This window comes from Sitophilus oryzae, unplaced genomic scaffold, assembly GCF_002938485.1.
Source record: "Sitophilus oryzae breed Bouriz unplaced genomic scaffold, Soryzae_2.0 scaffold_1297_pilon_pilon, whole genome shotgun sequence".
Taxonomy (NCBI): Eukaryota; Metazoa; Arthropoda; class Insecta; order Coleoptera; family Curculionidae; genus Sitophilus; species Sitophilus oryzae.
Window position 1 is genome coordinate 4370754 of NW_022145945.1, and position 23512 is coordinate 4394265.

General features: G+C 32.1%; 1 protein-coding gene across 1 annotated transcript in view; it reads right to left on the bottom strand.

The window, feature by feature from the left end:
- Positions 1–23512, bottom strand: part of LOC115874611 (transient receptor potential-gamma protein) — a 312812-nt gene that overhangs the window by 113292 nt on the left and 176008 nt on the right. The window contains exon 7 of the mRNA XM_030889819.1: positions 21729–21939. Coding sequence (XP_030745679.1) covers positions 21729–21939 — 211 coding nt within the window. The remainder of the gene's footprint in view (positions 1–21728; positions 21940–23512) is intronic.

Sequence of the window (23512 nt, forward strand, 5' to 3'; positions counted from 1 at the left end):
ACAACAAATTCCATACTTATGTGGAGAGCTTTAGACGCCCTGTATATTAAAAAAATTAGTGAAATAATCTAACCCGACATTTATGTGAAAAATGTCTATTTGGAAATAAAACAGGTTTTAAAATACGCGCCAAATAAAGCACTTCTATCTCCGCCATATTGGAAAAGGTTTAATGGCGTTGTGTGGAGGTGGTGGTGGGTCAGCATGATGGCCCGGCCGTGTTGCCGCTTTTCAACATGCCAGGTGTGACGTATTAAAAATAAAGTGCGGACTTTTATTCTGGGCTTTTTTGTTTTTATTTATTTTCTTAAGAACGACTTCAAATTTTTCGAAAGTGAGATAGCAGAAAATTCTAGAATTAATTGCTTTATTCAATTATGCTAATTCCAAAATATAGTGAAACATCCCATTTTTTATCTGAAAAATAAAAAAGTTATAGGGGTGAACCACTTTTGAGACGCATCCGGTATAAATTAGATAAAATATAATATTATAAATCGGAAAATACCGTATGATCGAGAAAAAACGGCGTCAACGATGGCTATGAAATGAAGATCGCTGTCATTTTATATGTAAATTTATATGAGAAATGTCATCGATCGTCATTTACCAGCCAACTGGACGCCGTTTTTTTTTCGATCATACGGTACTTGCATGCAGTAATGTATTCTCATACGTCGTAACCACAGATGTGTAGTTGTTCAATTTTCAGTATTACACCGTTTTGAAGTCAATTTTTCTATAATACGCCCAATTTTACACCCAAATAAACAGGTATTAGCCATAAATTTTTCACTTTGGACGTTATTAGTCGCGAAAATTCAAACGACGAGCGACGTAGAACAAATTTAAATATAAATGGAGCGCCGTCCTAGAATCCCAGTTTCCCGACAAAGCAAGCAAAAACTATGCACAAGATGATTCCAGGACATCGAGGCTATTACGTACCGCAAATTGCATATTGCGACCATACCATAAATCATAGAAATGCATTATTGGAGTGCTAAAGTGACGGATTGCTGGAAATTTCAAATCATGTGAAATTGTCTGAATCGAACCGGAAACGGTTTATTTGTAATCTTTTTAACATTCGTGAAACGCGCTGTTGCGATTTTATTTCGAAAACGACTCATCAATCTATGACTGAACTCGAATAATGTTAGTTTTGACATTTTTGTTTATTTAAAAGATTCATTTTTGTTTTTTTTTTATACTGGGTGGTGTATCGGCGTTGGAAACATAATATACAGGTTGTTAATTTGTTTATTACTCGCGGCAAGAGCTTTATGGTAGAAATATGGCAATCTCGGCCCGCTCGTCGATAGACGACGCGACGCTGACGGGACGTGTCAGCAGAAAACCCTATAAGTGCATGCGTTCTCAATAGGCAGTGTTGCCATTCTGTTCCCCTATAACTGTCCAGTTAACAACTTGTATATCATCCTGGGGAAATCCCATAAATATTTTGTACTCCAAATTTTGTACTCCCCTGTTGAGTATTGATATTGTATTTTGTATTTGTATTTTACCAAGAGTGAGTCCCAGGTGGGACCCTCCACTGAGGCCGCGAGGGCTTATTGTGGCTCAGTTTCTACAAGCTCATTAATAGAAAAAGAGTATTAAAGTTCACCCTCAAGACCCAGCCTTTTAACATAGGCCGTTATGTCCGAGGGTGATATGTCTTCTAGGTCTGATAGGTCTAGCGTGGGTTTGCCAAACACCTCAAACCTGGTCCTGCCCGCGGGGCAGGTACACATAACGTGCTTCATTGTTTCGTCATATTCCATACAGAGTCGGCATTCGGCGTCTTCCACCAGTCTTTATCTCAATTGCTCAGGTGTGATCTCAGCCGGCAGTGGCCCGTGTATACTGCAGTAAGCGTACGCGCTCCGTTCCTACCAGCCTTTAGGAGTTCATCTGTTCTACGTTTGGATGGCCCTGCTAGGATTGTCTTGGCATGTTCCATTCCGGGACTGTCATACCAGTCCCGAAACGTCACACCCTAATCCATTCACAGAGCCTGTCTCTTGCGAGATTTTTTGGTACGCTAGGTGTCGGTTCTGGGCCCACGAATGGCGAGCCTGCACCAGTTTTGGCGAGGGAATCAGCACGTTCATTTCCCTCTAGGCCCACGTGTCCCGGTATCCATATTAGCGACACTTTGTTTCTATCCCCTATTATATTGAGTAGTTTCTTACAATGAAGAATCGTCCTGGACGTACTTTTCGTTGCCTCAAGTGCTTTCAACGCGGCTTGACTATCCGAAAATATGCTTATTGTTTTCCCGGTGTATTGCTGTTCTACCAGCAGTTGCACACAGGTTTCAATCGCATATAGCTCAGCTTGGAAAATAGTGGTGTGTTTTCCAAGACTGTGGTAGATCTCAGTCTTTGGACTGCTGCAGTAAATTCCTGCGCCAGATCCTTTATCATTTTTGGATCCGTCCGTGTATCAACACATTTCCGCAAGTAATAAGCCGTTTCTCGGCTTATCCCATTCGTCCCTATTCGGATACAGGACGTTGTAGGTGCGCGTCAAGAGTTGGATTGGTGGTGTGAGATCCGAGACCATTCTCAGAATCTCATCCGATTGTAGTTCGTCTACTAGTCGGTTCTGTATGAACATGATTGTTCCTTGGCTCTTTCGTGTCATATTTAGAAACCTATATGTAGCCCATCTCACCTCCCTCTCCAAAATAATTTGAAGAGGAGGTAAGTCGAGTAGGGTTTCCATAGCTTTTGACGGCGTAGAATGAAAGGCACCAGTCACCGCTAAGCATGCTTGTCGTTGTAATTTTGACAGTTTATTCTTTGCCGTTGTTTGGTTGGCTTTCTGCCACCAGGCAACTGCGCCATACGTGATAATAGGTCTGATGGCTGTCACGTATAGCCAGTACATATTTTTGGGGTTTAATCCCCAGTTTTTACCACAAATTTGGCGGCATGCCCATAGAGCATAGCAAGCCTTTTTTGATATTTTTTCCAGATGGGAATTCCAGCTAAGTTTTTTGTCCAGGTTTAATCCTAGATACTTAACTTCCTCCGCAAACGGAATTGTCCCACCAAGAAGAGTGGGCGGTTTTAGTTTGTCTGTTTTCCTTCTTCTGGTGAATGGTATTATCACGGTTTTCTGTGGTATTGATATTATTCCGAGTATTGATTTCCGAGTATCGATATTACAGCGAAGTCATAAATAGGTGTTTTAAAGGTCTGCGTATGCTTAATACACATGTCAATTTTGAAGAATTTTAAACAGGTAACAACGCAAAACTAGGCATATGCCAACATACATTGTTGTTAACCTATGATTGAATGCAATTTGTGATTTGTTTGTTATGCTGTCTACGCTACTACAGTTCATACTAAATTAACTTGTAGTCACGTAATTAAACTTGACTGCTGTTATTAAACGTTGCTCAGTTTTATATGTTTTCTACTAATCAAAACATTTTAAGAAATATAAATTAATTATAAATATAATAGATATTTACGATACAAGTGAGTTAACAGCATCATTAAGATACGCGTATGAAAGTTGCACAACGAGTGCGTAGCAGGAGTTGTGTAACCACACAAATATCTTATTGGAGTTAACTCGCGTGTATTGTACAATATTTTATCTACGTCTAACTATAAAAACACACAATAAATTTTAAAAATTATTCTACTTAACTATATACCTATTCTAGAAATCAATTACCTTAATACCTTTGTTCAAATAACACCATGCATGGCAATGTCAATATTACATTACAGTTGAGGGTTGGAACCTTTGGTGTTATACAGCAAAATAAAAACACTAAATCCCACAATACACCAAAACACTTTTACTTTTACACTGGACGCGCGTTTCGCTAACCATGTTAGCATCATCAGCAGATGATTATAAACTAAAGTACAATCTACAAGTTGAGCGTTTATATACTCGCTCAGTGGGCACCGAGTGGGCGTGGCAAAATCTAGCCAACCGAGTCAGAGCCAACTGAGCGTAACAGTGAGATTTCCGCCACTAGAGTAGTAAGTACAGAGAACTTGAAGGAATTGGACCGTTGTTTCTGTTCATACTATCTTTACATTTATTAATTCTGATGCGGTCCCCTTTGATGTATCTTCGTTGTTCCCAAGTGTTCCAATTCCACATACTTTAGGCTACTTGAAGGAATTACTGAACGCAAATGGTCTCGACAACAAAACTGTGATTGAATATATTGAGCTTACATCGTTATGTATGAAACAAAATTGTTTTCAATTTAATAACAACTTTTTTGAACAGCGGGAAGGTACAGCAATGGGTAATCCATTGTCTCCATTTTTGGCTAATTTATTCATGAGCAGGTTTGAAGTGGAAGCTAAGAATCAGTTTAAGTATTTTCCAAGAGTATGGGTTAGGTATGTGGATGATATTTTTGTTGTTTTTGACACACATTGAGACACCATAGATAATTTTATTTCTAAGTTAAATAATCGTTTTCCTTCCATTAAATTTACGCATGAAATTGAGAACAACGACAGATTACCATTTCTAGATGTATTAGTTATTAGAAATACTAATAATTGCGTGGAATTTGATATCTATAGGAAAAATACCACACGCTGATATATTCCTAATGAATCACATCATAGTGTTGAACATAAAATGGCTAGTTTAAATTTCTTAGTTCATAGATTACTTAGTTTCCCACTTTCCAACGAAAGAAATGAAATAGAAAGAGATTACATTAGGAATGTAGCTGAGTGTAATGGATATTCTCCTTCACTAGTTGATAAATTAATTAGAAAACGTAGGTATAGCTTAATGATTTCCTGAAAATTCGACTTTTCAAGTGGAGGAAGATACGTCTAAATATTTTTCGATACCGTTTGATAGAGAGTTATCCTGTGGTCTAAAAGTAATTTTTAAGAATGTCAATTATAAACTTGTGTATAGTGCTAATAATAAATTACAACAATTATTAGGCAATACAAAGGATAAAACACCTCCACTGAAAGGTCGGGTATTTATGAAATTTCTTGTAAAGATTGTAATCAGAAATATGTTGGGCAAACTAGAAGATCAATATTAACTAGATTTAAAGAACATTTAGCTCAGATAAGATATGGAAGACCGGATAAATCTTGCGTTGCCGAACATATTGTTGATAAAGAACATTGTATAGATCTTAATAATTTAAAATTAAATTAAACAAGTCTCAAATTACAGGCAATTAGATGCATATGAAAGCATCAGAATTAATAAATGTAAAGATAGTATGAACAGAGACAACGGTCCAATTCCTTCAAGTTCTCTGTTCCTACTACTCTAGTGGCGGAAGTCTAACTGTTACGCTCAGTTGGTTCTGACTCGGTTGGCTAGATTTTGCCACGGCCACTCCGTGCCCACTGAGCGAGTATATAAACGCTCAACTTGTAGATTGTACTTTAGTTTATAATCATCTGCTGATGATGCTAACATGGTTAGCGAAACGCGCGTCCAGTGTGAAAGTAAAAGTGTTTTGGTGTATTGTGGTGATTTAGTGTCAATATGACAGTAAATAATATTGATGTCACTAGTTTAAAAAATGATCGATTCGGAAAGTATTCCCTCTGGCATTGAAGAAGAGGCATTCAGAGCCATTTCTGGATTGCTTCCAGCAAGATCGAAACAGAAGTATGAATAGGCATACTCTAAGTATGAAAAATGGTGCACAGAAAAAAAAGTACACAACTATGGAAATGAAAAGGTACTCATAACATATTTTTCCAATTTAGTTGATAAATGTTTTACAAAATAAATAGTTTTTTCTCTTTGGTAGTCATCTAAACAAGGAGTGCGGTAATGAAAATGAGTGAGTTAAGAAGGTCTTAACTCACTGACATAGATAAAAACAGTTATTATATTGGCAACAATGAATTTAAAAATCGCGCCCTCGATTACGTAACTAAAAGTTTAATTGATATCAAATATAATATGCCATAATACCTACGGTTAGTGAACCCAATATGCAATTTTGTAATTTAAAATTTGTTCAAATTAGACAATAGACTAAAGGTTTAGGAAATATAATTTGACATTGACAAAATGATAAGTTAAAAACTAAAGTTGTGTTGGCATTTACCTGGTTTTGGATTAAAAAATAGATATAGTTTTTTTTAATAAGTTAAAAACGGCTTGTCCAAAATTGTTGAAATTTCGCATGTGTATTCAGCATAAGCAGATGTTTAAAAAAATTATTTACGACTTTGCTGTAGAATCAACAAGGGAGTCAATATTTGAAAAATATTGACACCCCTGTTGATTTTACAGCACTGTTGAAAAATTTGCATGGGGTTTCCTATGTTTCCAATGCCGATGCCACATGATACACGGTATAAACAAGGACATGGATTAAAGATTGACCAGATTAAATTGTTAATTTAATCTCGAAATTTTAGAAAAATATTTTTCAGAAATCTATAATTATTTTAAATTGTAGACTTTAAACCAGGAAAATGATATCACTAACTATACTTTTATATTTCCCTAAAAATAATTGAAATTGTTTTTGTTAATAGAATAAAATATTTTTTGCAATTTTAAAAAGTGCTATTTATTTTATAACCTTTTACACAAATAAAATATTGACAATCAAAAATCTAATTTATTAAAGCAACATGAAAGCTAAAACAATCAGTCGAAGAATGTGTCTCAAAGAAGGAAATAATCTTGAGAACCGCTAGAAGAATAAGAAAAATTTAATCGCATTAGAACTTGAATAAAAAAAAGTAAAAGAAACGAATGTACTCCTAGGTCAAGATGTTCTCGTTCACTATAAAAAGTTCAAAAGCATTTTATTAAGCCAAGAAAATTGCACCGAAGTGTCAAGCGAATAGAAAAGTAGTCTGTATTTTCAAAGAAAATCCTCAAAGGCTTGAAATAAATTTAAATATAAATGGAGAAAATTCGTTTCAATAATAACAGCGACTATAAAATAAATTATATGTTCTTGAACTCATCTTGTGTATTTAGAATTTAGAAAATTTACACAACGTTTTGGTCTGATATTCTACTGACGTTACCAAATGCGAATTAATTTATATCATAAAAACTCCTCGAGTTTATACAGGGTGAGTCTTAAATAAGTGCAAATATTTTTAGGGGTAGCATATTTCGACCCCAGAAACACAATTATGAGATTTTTTATTCGTAAATTTTTTTTTTTAAAATTTGGTAACTTTTTTGGATTTTTTTAGTTTTTAGTTAAAAAACATAATTTCTTGATAATATGGCAAGATAGGTAATAGATTAAATTTACAAGAAAGAAAACCTAGAAAAGATCCAGTAGCTCTCAAAATTTAAGCAAAATATTATTTTTTAGAAATTTTCAAAGTAAAATATCTGTTTCTTTTAACTTTGAAATTTGAAAAACGGTAAAGATAAAATATGTTTCTTTTACCGAGATCTACCAGCCCTGTACCTGACTAACCCTATACCGAGTGCATCTCAAAAGTAACTCACCTCATAACTTTTTTATTTTTTCAGCTAAAAAAATTCGGTTTGGTATGTTAGTATATAACATAAATTAGAATTGATTGACGCATTCAATTGTTTTCGGTCACTTCCTGTTTTACCGGAAATGACTACAACTTTTGATTTTTAAATGGCACCCTCGGTATGTTTTTACTTTATTCGATAAAAAATGACACACTGGATAGAATTACATATTATATGCCAACTTTTGACATTTTCGCTTAAAAAAAAGTGTATTTTATATTTGAATCTAGAGTGCCATGCTATGTTAAAAACACTAATTTTTAATAAACGACCATTGAAAAAATAAATTTGATCATCTAACGTTTTTAGTGTCTTGTTCTAGGCGGTTGAAAGATGCCCAAATCGTATTTTAATCAAATCTCATTTTTTTAAATGGAACGAGGGTGCCTCATTAGCATATTTGAAAAAATATTTTTCATACGAATAATTTGGTACCACACACTTGGTATTTCGAGTCAAATTGTCGTTATGAATCGCATATTGCAATTTCAAATAAATTATATCCGAAAATGTCAAAAGTTGACATATGATATGTCCTTCTATTCAGAGTGGCATTTTCTACAAAATAAAGTACCAAAAAATTGAGGGTACTATTTAAAAACCAAAAGTTGTAGTCATTTCCGGTGAAACAGGAAGCGACAAAAAACAATTGAATACGTCAATCAATCCTAATTTATGTCATATACTAACATATCAAATGTCGTTTTTTTATCTGAAAAACTGAAGAAGTTATAGGGGTGAGACACTTGTGAAACGCAGCCAGCAGCCAGTATACTGGGTGAGTCTTAAATAAGTGCCAATTATTTTAGGGGTAGTATATTTCGATCCCAGAAACACGATCATATGAGGTTTTTTCTGGAATAAGAAACTTCCGTCCAAAATGTTGATTTTTTTAGTTTTTAGTTAAAAAACATAATTTCTTGATAATAACATTGATGAAGTATTAAATTTACAAGAAAGAAAACCCAGAAAGATCCACTGGTTCATCAAATTTAAGCAAAAAATAATTTTTTTGGAAATTGTCAAATAAAAAAGTCAAATATCTCGGTTATTTTGGATTTATTTGAAAAACGGTAAAGAGAAATTATGTTTCTTTTATCGAGATCTACCAGCCCCAAAAAAAATTGGATTCCAGAAACACGATTATAAGATTTATTTCGTGAAAAAACTTTGAGAATTTAAAAAAAAATCTTGTTTGTATTTTTTTTAGTTTTTAGTTAAAAAAAACATAATTTCTTGATAATATGGTAACATCCCATACAGCACATCAAATCACATTTACGATGTGTTTACATTATTAGATGTAGACACAGGGTGACACAATTCCCCCGATGTAAATATGCTACGTTTACACATTGTAGTTCAACACGTATGCAAAGGTTAAACGTCCGCCTCACAATGTAGTCACAGTATAGCATTTACGTATACACAAAGGGATACGGATACACAGTGTGCCGTAGGATACACAGTGCTTGTGTATTACGTTTAAACTATGTTTACACATTGCAGTTGTGACTACCGCATATATACGTATGTATTTTGCTTCGTATATACATCTTGTGCTAGATAAAACTACTTATTATGAACGAATTTAGGAAATAATACAAGTTTTGATGCCTAACTTTTCGTTCTTTTTAAGAAATATGTATTCAATGATACCAATTATATCTTTTTAGAACGAAAATTAGGAAGGCAAAACTTTGTATTTTCCAAAAGTATCTCGATCGTAAGTTCGAGAGAAGTAGCCTTAAAATTGTTCCATTTTTGTTTTGTATTAAATATACCATTTTTCTTCCATAAAATGGATTAAGTAGTTAAAAAATAAAATTCTTATATTTCTTTATATCGTGGAACGCAATAGCGCAAATAACACAATAATAATAATTATTTACACTGCAGAAACCAGAAGTAAGAAAACACTGTAAAAGAACAGAATTTGTATCAAAATGTATTAAAAATGTAAGTACCTAGTATAACAACATACTAAAATGGTAAACACTGGTATATCGCCACGATTTGGTGGACCTCGTTTAGTCATTTTTTCAGGTTTTTTCTCCTCTTTTCCCTACAAGCAGTTGGTTTATTAGCATACTCATTCATCGAGCACTCTGTTGGACTTTGTTGTATTTTATTTCCAGATTAACAATCTCACCCCACTTAAATATTATATGAAACTGACTATTGAATATTAAACATATCTGTATATTGATCCATCAATAACTTACCGAATATCAGTGTAAGAAGTTCTTTGAAGTGTTTAAATCTTTCTTTTTCTGGTCCATTTAGATTTTTATTATTTCCAAATTAAAAAAATATATATTGCAGAGCTAACTCAGCTAACCTCTTTATCATTATACGAGAATATTTGGAGTTTTCATTCATTGGAGTCAAAATTTGGTAAATTGGGTATCGATCAAGGGAAGAGTCGCTGCTATAATATTAATAATACTCTTAGGAAGGTATAACAAGGTAATTAAAAACTTGTGCTTACCTTAAAATCTCTTTTAAACTACACACAAACAGAACATTCATATAGAGCTTCCGAATGATAAAACAATAATGGCTGCTAAACACATATCACTCCTAGAAAGGAGAAAGGAGAGAGGATACATAAGATACACTTGGTCGGTGTGTCTACGCTGAGGCTATCCGCGCATGCGCACACCTGCATGCAGTACACTATTACAAAGTGTCTATACCTATAGATATTTATATTATGTGTATACGTCACATTTTTACAAGGTGTGTACTATAGGCACAACTATGATATAGTCTATAAAATGAATAACTTTGAATTTTAACCGTTATTTTTTACCAACATGGCAAATATAAAATCCCTCTATCAAAATATTTACTGATATTCTTTAAATTGAGTGCCTGAACGAATCAGATAGGTAACTCTTTTTACTTTCGTGAAATAGAAAAGGAAAGTAACAAAATAAGTGATAGTTCTTCCTCTTTTTGTAAAAATCAACACGAAATGTTATAATTGTCAAAAGTAAAATGTCATCACCTTTTGACATTTCTAAATATCAGACCAATGCCGTCTCTAATAGAACAGCCTCTGAGCGAGATTTATGACGTCACGCTAGTTAGATACTACGGATTAATAAATATATTGTAGAATACATGGAAAACATAATTATTCCTCGTATGTTTGGTTTGCATTTTAAAAATGATATAGTTTACATGAAATACACATAATATACAGTTAATAAATACAATATATATACCTATTTATAGTAATAAATAATTTGGCAAATAAACTATGAATCATACAAATGCAGCAAATGTTTTGCAATATACAAATAATAAATAGATACATAAGATAATGGGTAAAATGTAAAATATATTTTAAATTTTGCGGTTTGAAAATCGATCTAATTTAACAAAAAACATTCAATATCTACTAATAGTGATGTATTATTATTTGCATTCACAAAATTTATATGTATATTTTGCAAGTATCAATGTTTGAAAAATGATATTTGCAGATAATACAATATCATAGAAAAAAAGACGTCAGCTATGGCTATGAAATAAAGATCATTTATATAAACTTGTCAAAAGAATTTAACAAAAAACATTCAATATCTACTAATAGTGATGTATTATTATTTGCATTCAAAAAATTTATATGTATATTTTGCAAGTATCAATGTTTGAAAAATTATATTTGCAGATAATACAATATCATAGAAAAAAAAGACGTCAGCTATGGCTATGAAATGATCATTTATATAAACTTGTCAAAAGATGACCACATATTTTTTAAAATTATTATTCTTAACACTAAAACTATCTACATTGACTATGGAGTACAATTTCAGCCATAGTCAATGTAGATAGTTTTAGTGTTAAGAATAATATAATATGTAGTAGATTAAATTTCCAAGAAAGAAAACCCAGAAAAAACCAGTGGTTCTCAAGATTTAAGCAAAAAATCATTATTTTTTGAAAATTTTCAAAGTATATTATCTCGGTTCTAGCAACGATCTACAAACCCTGAAAATATTTGCCCTTAAGACTCACCTTGTATTGTATCACAGTTTCAAATTTATGTGACATAAATTAATAAAATGACCAACAACCTGGAAACTATTAATACACATCTACTAAAAACACCTTTTTCTAAAAATTAGTTTCGACGAAAACTTTTAAAAAACACATTAAAGCTACATGAAATAAAGTTTTTCCGAAACTCTAACCGAAGTAATTTTTGAAGTACGTCCCAGAGCTGTCGTTAACAGCAAGAGACGCTTGGGCACTACAAAAGGCACATCACGAATACCATTTATTAATTTCTAGAGGATCGTTATAGTCGTGCCTGGAGAAAATCTGCACAGCCAAGATCGTTTGGTTTATTTTGTTCAAATTTTTCATAGTTTCAGCTATAAAGTTAAAAGGATTAAGTAAGATTGATTATAAGAATGTAAAAATAGTTGAATGGATATACAGAGATTTATATCCTAAACTAGATAATAGTTATTTTTTATACAAGACGATAAATGGTATTTTACCGTCGACGGAAAAGATTAATTAATGTCGGGAGACGATAATGCAATTATATCTTCGTGTATAAAACAATATTTTTTTCCATAACGAGTTACGTTTTAAAAAATATTCAGAATTTATTATTTCAAGGAATTTATTACGAGTAGAAAAAATATTGTGCTGAGTTGGCGTTGGTTTCTATGTAATTTGACAAATAAATAAAGCTGTCTCTTTAGTTGTCACTCTTGAGTCAATATTTTTTAATTCTCTTTCGTGTCGATTGCTGATTGAATTGGAGCCAGAAATGGCTCAAAACGAAATAAGTAAATTGCAAACAGATATTCAGGCTGAGGCGACAAACGTCATATCCAAACTATTTCCATTTAAATCCCGAATAACTTATGAAAAAGAATACAACAATTTTCAAAAATGGAAGCTATTAAAAAACCTGCGAGAAGAAATAAAGTTTTTAACCTATTCTCGCTGTTAAAGTATCATTTAATCTACCCTTGCGATTAAAGTACTATTTTATCTACTATTTTTGATAAATATAACGCAATTTTAACAGTTGCAATGGAAAAAAATATATTTTATAGATTTTTTTAGAAAAATATAGTAAAAAACCGTCATCGACTGGGGTTTATATAGCGGCAAAAATTTAAACTGACGTGTTTATATTTGAAATCCTTATCGATACATTACGGATGGCCAGTTTTAAATTTGAGGATGTTCAATGTCGGCTTATTTTACAGTGATCTAGTTACAGATTTATGTTTAACCACAGACACTCGAGGTCAGAATATATTGTTAAAGTAAATTTGAAAATAATTCAGTTTATTTTTATCATCTGAAAAATTTCTAGTAATATTTAAGTACGACAATTAAAGTATTGTATTGTTCAAAAAATTTCTAAGTACATTGTATAAATAAATAATTATTTTTTGATAGTACTACATATAGGAAAACGAGTATTTAACTTAGAAATAAAATTATCTATGTTAGATTTCTAATAGTATTATTTCTAAGTTAAATAATCGTTTTCCTTCCATTAAATTTACGCATGAAATTGAGAACAACGACAGATTACTATTTCTAGATGTATTAGTTATTAGAAATGCTAGTAATTGCCTGGAATTTGATATCTAGGAAAAATACGACCACACGCAGATATATTCCTAATGAATCACATCATAGTGTTGAACATAATATGGCTAGTTTAAATTTCTTAGTTCATAGATTACTTAGTTTCCCACTTTCCAACGAAAGATATGAAATAGAAAGAGATTACATTAGGAATGTCTTCCTTATGTAATGGATATTCTCCTTCACTAGTTGATAAATTAATTAGAAAACGTAGGTATAGGTTAATGATTTCTGAAAATTCGACTTTTCAAGTGGAGAAAGATACGTCTAAATATTTTTCGATACCGTTTGATAGTGAGATAAAAGGAATTTTTAAGAATGTCAATTATAAACGTGTATAGTGCTAATAATAAATTACAACAATTATTAGGTAATCCAAAGGATAAAACACCTCCACTGGAAAGGTCGAGTATTTATGAAATTTCTTGTAAAGATTGTAACCAGAAATATTGTAGCGTTTTTTATAAACATTACCACTGCGAACTGCAGCTTTTCATCGGAGAGCAGTCGTGGATAAGGTATTTCACTGGAAAGAAAACTAATTAATAACAATAATCAAAAAAAATAGATATTTGGCGCCAGGCATGTACAGAGAAAGAAAACACAGTTGTATATTACTTAAAACTAATGACTATATTTATTCATGATGGACTGTGATGATAAATAACATTGTACAAATTTAATAATTATTATAGTGGTTATATGTCAACGAAAGTGGTGTTAAGAATTGTACCAAATATCTATGAAAACAACTATGATAAAATACAAGACATGTAACGTTTAAGAGAATATACGAAATGTAGCATTACTTTAATTAATTTGATATATTTTATATGATGTTAGTGCAATGATAATATCTATAAAAAAGTAATACTATTACAAGGCGTAATGTAATGAAACCTAAAATCTAAATCATACTGTAACTACTAAATCGACATAAATGTCCTTAATAATCTAACAACTAAATATACTCTGTACGATATCGTTTAAAATGTACGTTAAGTTAAGACTGAAAATCAACTGAAAACCAGAACCTAAATCTACACTTAGCTGTTCTTGAGGCAATCCTGTTTCGAAGAGTAGCAGCGTGAGGTGGGCTCATATCTCTGCACTGTCTGTCGGCGATCCTGTTGGCCAAAACAACAAAAGGGGCCAGAATGAGGACACCATGAATCACTACAGCCGTATCTACTGACTAAGCTTAGAAATGGGAGCGAAGCAGCATGGGGCTTACGCTGTATCCATACTGTGGCAATATGGGGACACTACCTGTACCTTGGAACACTACTAGGACCTTGGATAATGTCCGTAACCTGGGCCATAAGCTTGGGCCATAACCCTGGACACAGTCCGTCCATAAGACAACGGTACAGGGGAACACTACCCGTACCTTGGATACTACTAGGACCTTGGATAATGCCCGTACCTTGTAAATAGTCCGTACCTTGGACCCTAAAAATACGAAACTCTTGTTTAAAATCAAACAAGGTCTAACAAACAAAATACACCTACCTCGAATTACTTCCGAGGGCTCACTAAATAATAAAGAACATGTCCTTTTTTCCATGTGACATTCTGGAGGACAAAAGAAAAGGGACGCCAACCTGAGAGCAAAATACAGATACAAGTTAGGTTGGGACATCCAAAACTCTACCCTAAAATTATGCAGTAATAATATCGAATCTAAAAGGATAATATCTCATCTTTACCTGTTGGTTTGAAATAGCAGCTGATTCAGATTATACAGCAAGATGTAAATAATCACCATTTCTAAAAGCCGGGATGGTTAGGTTAGGCTACAGAGCGCTAAAAGCAAAAGTCAGTCGACAGCACAGAGAGTTGACAGAAGCGATGTTGACAGCGCCTCCACAGAGCGATAACAGGGTTGTGTCAAACGATAACAGGGTTGTGGACTAGAGAACGTAAAAATTCGTCAAATAAATTATCAGGCCTGAACGATACGGTATCCGATGACGATACGCCAGACATCATATAAAACATATATAAAAAAATACATGTAACGAACTAAAAACGTTACAATATGTTGGGCAAACTAGAAGATCAATATTAACTAGATTTAAACAACATTTAGCTCAGATAAGATATGGTAGACCGGATAAATCTTGCGTTGCCGAACATATTGTTGATAAAGAACATTGTAATAATTGTATCTTAATAATTTAAAATTAATTAAACAAGTCTCAAATTACAGGCAATTAGATGCATATGAAAGCATCAGGATTAATAAATGTAAAGATAGTATGAACAGAGACAACGGTCCATTTCCGTCAAGTTCTTTGTTCCTACTACTCTAGTGGCGGAAATCTAACTGTTACGTTCAGTGGGCTCTGACTCGGTTGGCTAGATTTTACCACGCCCACTCGGTGCCCACTGAGCAAGTATATAAACGCTCAACTTGTAGATTGTACTTTAGTTTATAATCATCTGCTGATGATGCTAACATGGTTAGCGAAACGCGCGTCCAGTGTAAAAGTAAAAGTGTTTTGGTGTATTGTGGTGATTTAGTGTTTTTATTTTCCTGTGTAACACCAAAGGTTCGAACCCTCAACTGTAATAATTGTTTGATTACTAAATAAAGTCCCAATAATTCCAGACAATTCTGTCAATCAGTAATCTGTGCCACAAGATTGAAAAATAAACTTCATTTAGAACCTCCCAATTAGTGGAATAAATTAGTGGTTTCAATTAGCGTAGAAGTTTGTTCCTTTAATTTCAATGTAAGCATTCAGAACGTCAAAATTAGTGGTAGACATTTTAAATTAGTAGAAAAAGTTGTCAAACTTTTAACTTTTCCACTAATTATACTTCAAAATTTGCAAGAAATGTCATTTAGGTCTTTAATTATCTTCCGTCCAGAGAAATTGTGGTTATTATTCAAAAGTTGATTGTTTTATTTTTTTTAAAATTATATATTGCTATGAATACAACTGACTAATGCAAGCTGTTGCTAGGAAATTCTATTAATTGTAATTGTGTTTTTTAAACATTGCGAATGATCGTAAACTAAAAGGTATAAAGTGTAATTGAAACCACTAATTTATTCCACTAATTGCGACGTTCTGAATGAAGCTTTAAGTATAAAAACCGGACTTCTGATATTAAACATAAAATGAAAATTCATAATTTATAAGTTTACGAATTCAACTTCCTTAAATGTTTTCAAAATATATCATTTTATATATAAATATAAACATTTTATTGTATTTATGTAAGAAAATATGAAAATAACTGTGTAAATCATAATATCTTAATTAACAAATTGCAATACTACGGATTCAGGGGAGTGCCGCTCGAATGGCTTAAGTCGTATCTTGGCAACAGAAGGCAGCTTGTGAGGATTGATACGTCTATGTCTTCTTGTAAGCCTATAGACTGTGGTATCCCTCGGGGTTCAGTACTTGGCCCTATTTTGTTTCTGGTGTTTATCAACGACATTACAAATCTAGACATTAGCGGTAAAATCTGCCTCTGTGCGGACGATATTAGTTTCACTTGGAGCGGCCCAGATGTCACCATTAAATCTTGGTGCGATTCTAATCTCCTATGCCTCAACCTTTCAAAAACTAAAGTTTTGTCATATAAAAGTACTATACAACCTTTTGTACTTAATAACACCACTATTGACGTCGTGGACTCTGTGGGATTGTTAGGACTTGTTGTAGACAACTCGTTAAAATGGGACTTGCACATCGAAGCTTTATCAAAGAAACTAAGCGCTGCCTGTTTTGCGCTAAGATCAGTTTCTAAAGAACTTAACTCATCAGCCTCTAGAATGGTCTATTATGCCCTTTTTGAGTCGCATCTTCGTTATGCCCTTCCATTCTGGGATACTTGCTGCGCGACAAAATTTGATCGTATTTTCAAACTTCAAAAGAGAGCAGTTCGATACTTATTGGGACTAAACAGTAGAACTCACTGCCAGAATTTCTTTAAAAATTTCAAAATACTGACTCTTTCTTATTCATTTTTGAATCCGTTTGCTTAACCCGCAAACACATATCTGCTATTCCCGAAAGGCCTTCTCACAACTATCCGCTTAGGAATGCGGAGCACGATATTTATTTGCCAACCCCGAGCTCAGAACTAGTTAAGGGCTCAATATTGTACAATGCCAAGAAAATGTACAATCATTTGCCTTCAAATATCAAGTCACTTTCATTCTTTTCCGCATTTCGCAAAGTTCTGAAATCATACTTATTGGAGAGAGCCCTATTTGCGGTAAACGACTTTTTTGTTGATGTTTAATCATGAACAATTTTGAATTTTAAAATGTTGATCCTCTCACACACTGGTTAAAGCTCTAGTATTTAATATTTAATATTTTATAACTCTTGACTTTATGATATATAACATGATTTTATGAATTTACAGTTTTCCTTTTCTAAAATTTTCTAGATACGCCTGTGTTCTGCAATGTCCATGGATGTTTTATTTGTAATTTTAATGACGTAACTTTTTTTGAATTGATTTGTATTGTATGACATTTTTTTATTATTTGTATATTTGTTTTTGTGCTTTTTTGTTTTGTGAATGCTTTGTCGATGAAGCTGTTGTGGTTTTTTGTTGCGTTGTTTTTTTTTAAATGTTACACAAATAAAACATTTATTTCAAAAAAATATAATAAATATATACCACTTTCCTATTAAAGAACATTGATTCCAAAACTTTCTAATTTTTAATATTTTCATTATTTAATTTTATTTACTATTTAAATTACCAACTTATAAAATACAAAATTTGTATGTGGAAAATACCTTTATAAAATATATAAAAATGGCGATATACCTAAATAATAGAGCTTTTTATTGGTTTTTATCTCAAGTTCCAGATGCGATAAAAAAGAAAAATATCTAAGTTAAATTGAGAAGGAAAGAAAAAAGTAGACTATAAAGTGGTATCGATTGATATTTAAATTGCTCGAAAAGTTTTAAATTGGGGTGTTTATTTTTGAAAATCGGCAGTTTTGGAGATTTTTCTGTTTTCTGATTTATATAACCGGATTAAGCCATTTAAATGTATAGAGAGCTTTAGTCTAATATATTACGTGATATATTTACTTGACTATTTAGTTTGAAAGGACTTGCTTGCCTAAGCTGAAATAAATTGGATAATCCTACTTTAGCGAACAGTTTTATCTTATGTAATTACACGTAGCACCCACGCACATACGGGGTCCGGCAATAGTGCGTCGGGCATCTGTAGCTCCTAGAATAAAGAACTTGGGAATTTTTTTTAGTTGCAAACCTGAAGTATGTACAAGGATGTATTTCAGGAAAATATTTTAACTTCTATTGGGTGGTAGCTCGAAAAAGTATCAGTGAATCGGGATGATTTTTTTTTAAATAGAACATCCTGTATATTATTGCATTTTTGGCTTGCTTTTCCAGATCACTTTACATATTCCTAAGATATGAGTAAGTATATCTCGATAATTTCAGAGATAGTAATAAATAAAGAAAAAATATGTAGATGTTTCAATCTTCCTTAAAAAATTATTACAAATACAAGAACTGTCGTGAAATCAAAACTATATTAAATATTTACTTTAAAATGGTCTATACTTACTTTGGTATAAATATCGTAATATTAAATCATACAGGGTGTTCAAAATTCTACGTCAAACTTTCCAAAATATAAAATATTTTTTCTTTGGTTTTTTAAATTAAACACCCTGTATATTTTTTTATATTAGATGGAAAGTTAAAAAGTGAGCATTTTTTGTATTTAAAATATTTCAAAATTTTTAATGTTTTCTCAGATACACGCAGTCTTATTTCATATGGCTCTTTCAACCGTAAAGTACGAGAGAAAAATCATTGGGTGTGGCTTTGATAAAAATTTGCTGTGAAAAATGCCATAAAAAATATATAACCGCGAATATCTGTAAAACACACGATGCAAACCAAAACAACGTCTCTATACCGGGCGCGGCTCGAGAGTGGCTAACCCCTATAACTTTTTTATTTTTTCAGATAAAATAATGACATTTGATATGTTAGTATATGACATAAATTAGGATTGATTGACGTATTCAATTGTCTTTGGTCACTTCCTGTTTCACCGGAAATGACTGCAGCTTTCGATTTTTAAATAGCACCCTCGGTATATTTCTACTTTATTCGATAAAAAATGACACTCTCAGTAGAATGACATATCATACGTCAACTTTTGACATTTTCGCAACATTTAATAAAAAAAATTGAGAGTGAGTTTTTTATGTGAATAAACGTCTATTTCACTTACTATTAATATTATGCGGTGATTAGTATTAGTTTAAACGTCAAAATGAAATAAAAAGACTTGGGACCATTTAAGCTGCAGTTTGACAGAATTTGTTATATAGTAAATCATTAATACAAAGGTCTGTTTGAATGAACAAATCGGCAACTTTAATTGGTCCCAATTATACATTATACTGTATACTGAAATAGTTTTATTTCATATTTAACAAATAGGGATATTTTTATAGCATACTAGGAGGACACAACTAATATAATAACAAAAAAAGAAGAATAAAAACAACAGGACCTTTGTATTAATGACTTACTATATAACAAATTCTGTCAAACTGCAGGTTAAATGGTCCCAAGTCTAATACTTTTTATTTCATTTGTTTAAACTAATACTAATCACCGCATAATATTAATAGTAAGTGAAATAGACGTTTATTCACATAAAAAACTCATTCTCAATTTTTTTATTACTTCTTGGTCATATGTCATATAGAAATCTCCTGAAATATACTATATCGACTTTATATTATTATATTACTATTTAAAATTCAGTGTATTTCTGTGGATTTCCTTGGATTTCTGTGGATTTCTTCAGATTTCTTTGGATTTCTGTGGATTTTCTTGGATTTATTTATTAAAAGTGGATTTGGTATACACAATTTGGTCAAGAAATCTATTAACGATATCTAGAAAAATCCACAGATATCTAATAGACATCCACAGAAATCCACGGAAATCCATTGAAATCCACAGAAATCAACTACCACGTTTTTTTAAAAAAATCTCAATTTTTTTCAAATGGAACCTTGAAATTCAAACAATTGAACATTTCAAATGACTCATTAGCATATTTGGAAAAAACATATTTTTTTGCGAATAATTTGGTACCACACACTTGGTATTTCAAGTCAAATTGTCGTTGAACCACATGTTACAATTTCAAATAAACCATATGTGAAAATATTAAAAGTTAATATATGATATGTCATTCTATTGAGAGAGTGTCATTTTCTATCGAATAAAGTAGAAATATACCGAGGGTGCCATTTAAAAATTAAAAGTTGTAGTCATTTCCGGTGAAACATGAGCATTGCCTGGAAACTTATATGGTAAAATTTTGATAAAATAATTTAGTACTCACTAAAAACACGGTATGTCGCTAGTGGTAGGAAAAATGATTTTTAGAGGTTACTAGTTTATTTGGTTGCCTGTGATATGCATATACAGGGTGTTTCCTAATTAATCTAAAAAATAAAAAATCGTTAGAAAACGGCTTAAGGCGGGCTCTTAATAAGTATATTTATTTTTTTCTCGGCAACCGTTTGATGAGCTAGAAAAACTCAAAAGATCAATTTTGTTGAAAAAGGATGGCCAGTCAAGAAAAAAAATATATTTTCTTTAAAAAGCAGTAGTGTACTATTTATGTTAAGCAAAATATCGATTTTTTTTAATTTTTAACACCCTGTAGATCAGAAAGGAAGTGCTTTAGACACATGAGGAATCACACCACAATTTTTTAGACTAATTAGAAAACACCCTGTATATTGTCAACTTGACAATGATTGTTGATAAATCAAAAAATACCTTTTCTGTGAAAAAAAACCGATTTTCGCAGGAAAAATTTTGGTTTTTATTGAATTTGGGCCTGCGTCTGCAAATACCGGTACGTTGTTTAATATTCTATCTATCTAAATTTTAAATATCATAGTTAGAAATAGTTTTATTATTTATTAACTGTAAAAATGGTACACTTATAAGTTTTATCAAATATTGTGATTTACTTTCTACCTTGTAGTCAAAATTTATATTTAATAAACTGTAAAATATATATATGTATATATATATATATATATATATATATATATATATATATATATATATATATATATATATATATATATATATATATATATATATATATATATATATATATATATATATATATATATATATATATATATATATATTCTTATGTTTTATTAAAGTTACTCTGATATACTAATATATCAGTGTAACTTTAAAACTAAATCCTTTGAAATCAAATATAAACATAAAAAATATTTACAGCAGAAAAGACGAAGGCGCTGGGTTAAACGTAGTCTCTACTAAGAACACGGAGGGGCGCTTTGGCCCAAAATTTTACTATTAAGTTTCATATCTATCTTAATAGAAGATTATTTTCTTTTATCTATGAACATTAGTGACAAAAATACGTCAATGAATCCTAATTTATGTCATATACTAACATACCAAATGTCGTTTTTTATTTGAAAAAATAAACAAGTTATAGGGGTGAGTCACTTTTGAGATGCACGCATTTTTTCTTACCTTCTTCTGTCTCAATTTTATAGCTAATTTCAGCCGATTCAAGTGCATCCTGTCACCATGCTCGAAGGCTGGTCCCGTGGGATCGTGATTGAGCAGTACTTCCAGCTCGTACGAGCTACGAGTATGATCTAAAAGTGCCGTGGCAAAATCCTGACACTGCTTTCGCAATTCCTGGTACTCGCCTCGAAATTCGTGCTCCATGAAACTCAATCTGCAAAAAACAGAGACGGATTGCTATCTAACGATTTTTTGTTGTAAAACTGTTAATTATAAATAGTGATGGGAAAAACCGATTAATTTCAATAATCGACTACTCGAGGTTCAAGTGATCGCAATAACCGAGTGATCGCTTGAGCGAAATATCACTCGTATTTAAAAAGACGGGTTTTCATCTGTCGCTTGTTATAAGTACTCGTTAACGCCAAGCGCCAAGCAGTAAGCTGCGTGCGCAGGGCACATATTCTTTCGGTAAGTAGCAAGCGGCGAGCGATTCGCTTGATTTGATCGCTTGATTTAGTTTATTTCAAAGCATTGTCGATGTAGGTCGTAAAATTTTGTCCCTCAGATACGCAACAAAAAAATGTATGTAGAAAATTCGCTCGGTTTTTTATCGAGTACAGTCTGACAAACGGATCTGAAACAACAGGGCAACGGTAAGGGGATCGCAATTTTCTAAAATCGTGACCGATTTCATTCATAAAATATCCACGAGCGTGCGGTGTTTCATAAAAATATATCAGGAATTTTTATAATATTTTCCAGTTAAGTTTATAATATTATTTTACTTTAAATGTACCTACATTTTGTTAAGCCATTTGCCAAATATAGTAATATTTGTTAAAACGCGTGTACTAATTACAATAAACACAAATGAAGTTAAATATATAAAACACAATACAACAACACCGCCACTGGATTTTTCAATAGTAGTGACTGTTTCTACTATTCCTAGAGAGGGGCATAAAGTTGGGGGTTGTTAACACCTACCCTATATAATTCATAAAATTCGCTTAACGCGCCAACAGTAGTCAAGATCTGCGCAGGTCCAAGGATGAATGCTGTCTTGAGATGTCAAGACTTCACTTCGTCGCGCGCCCTGCTTGATAACGGATCTCTATTTTAATTAATAAATTAGTTTATTAATAATGTATATCTATAAAGAGACCACACTGTCTCTAATAGGGGTAATGGAGGCAAGACGTGAGCAGGCAGCTTACCCTAAGCGGACGTTATCTTCAGGGAATACTTTACCTTTTATAATAGGCTGAATGAACGAAATCAGTAAATTAGATAAATATACATTAATTATATAAGAACTACATGAACATATTAGCATATATACAGGGTGTTTCAAAACAAATGCGAAAAACTTCAGGGGGTGATTCCTTGTTCAAAATAAAGGGTAGTTTGCTTCATAAACGTTGGGTCAAAAATCAACCATTAGGGAGATATCGCGGTACAAAGATGGCGGAAAAATAATGTTTTTATTTTTTATCTTGAAAACGAAAAGAGATAGACTAATGAAATTTTATAGAAGCATTACTGTTATAAAAACACACTTTCTGGTATTTTTTTCACTTTTTTAAAATGAGTGGAAGGGGTTGAAATAAGCTACCCCTAGAATTTTATTTTTTTTATAGAAAAAAAAACTACCCCTATCATTCTTATTAACGAAATTTAAAGAAAAATCTTATCAAACACATGCAAAAAAATTAATTTAGATAGTTTAGTTTGTTTAGAACCTTTTTTATCTCTTGCATTTTTTTGATAAAATTCACCGATTT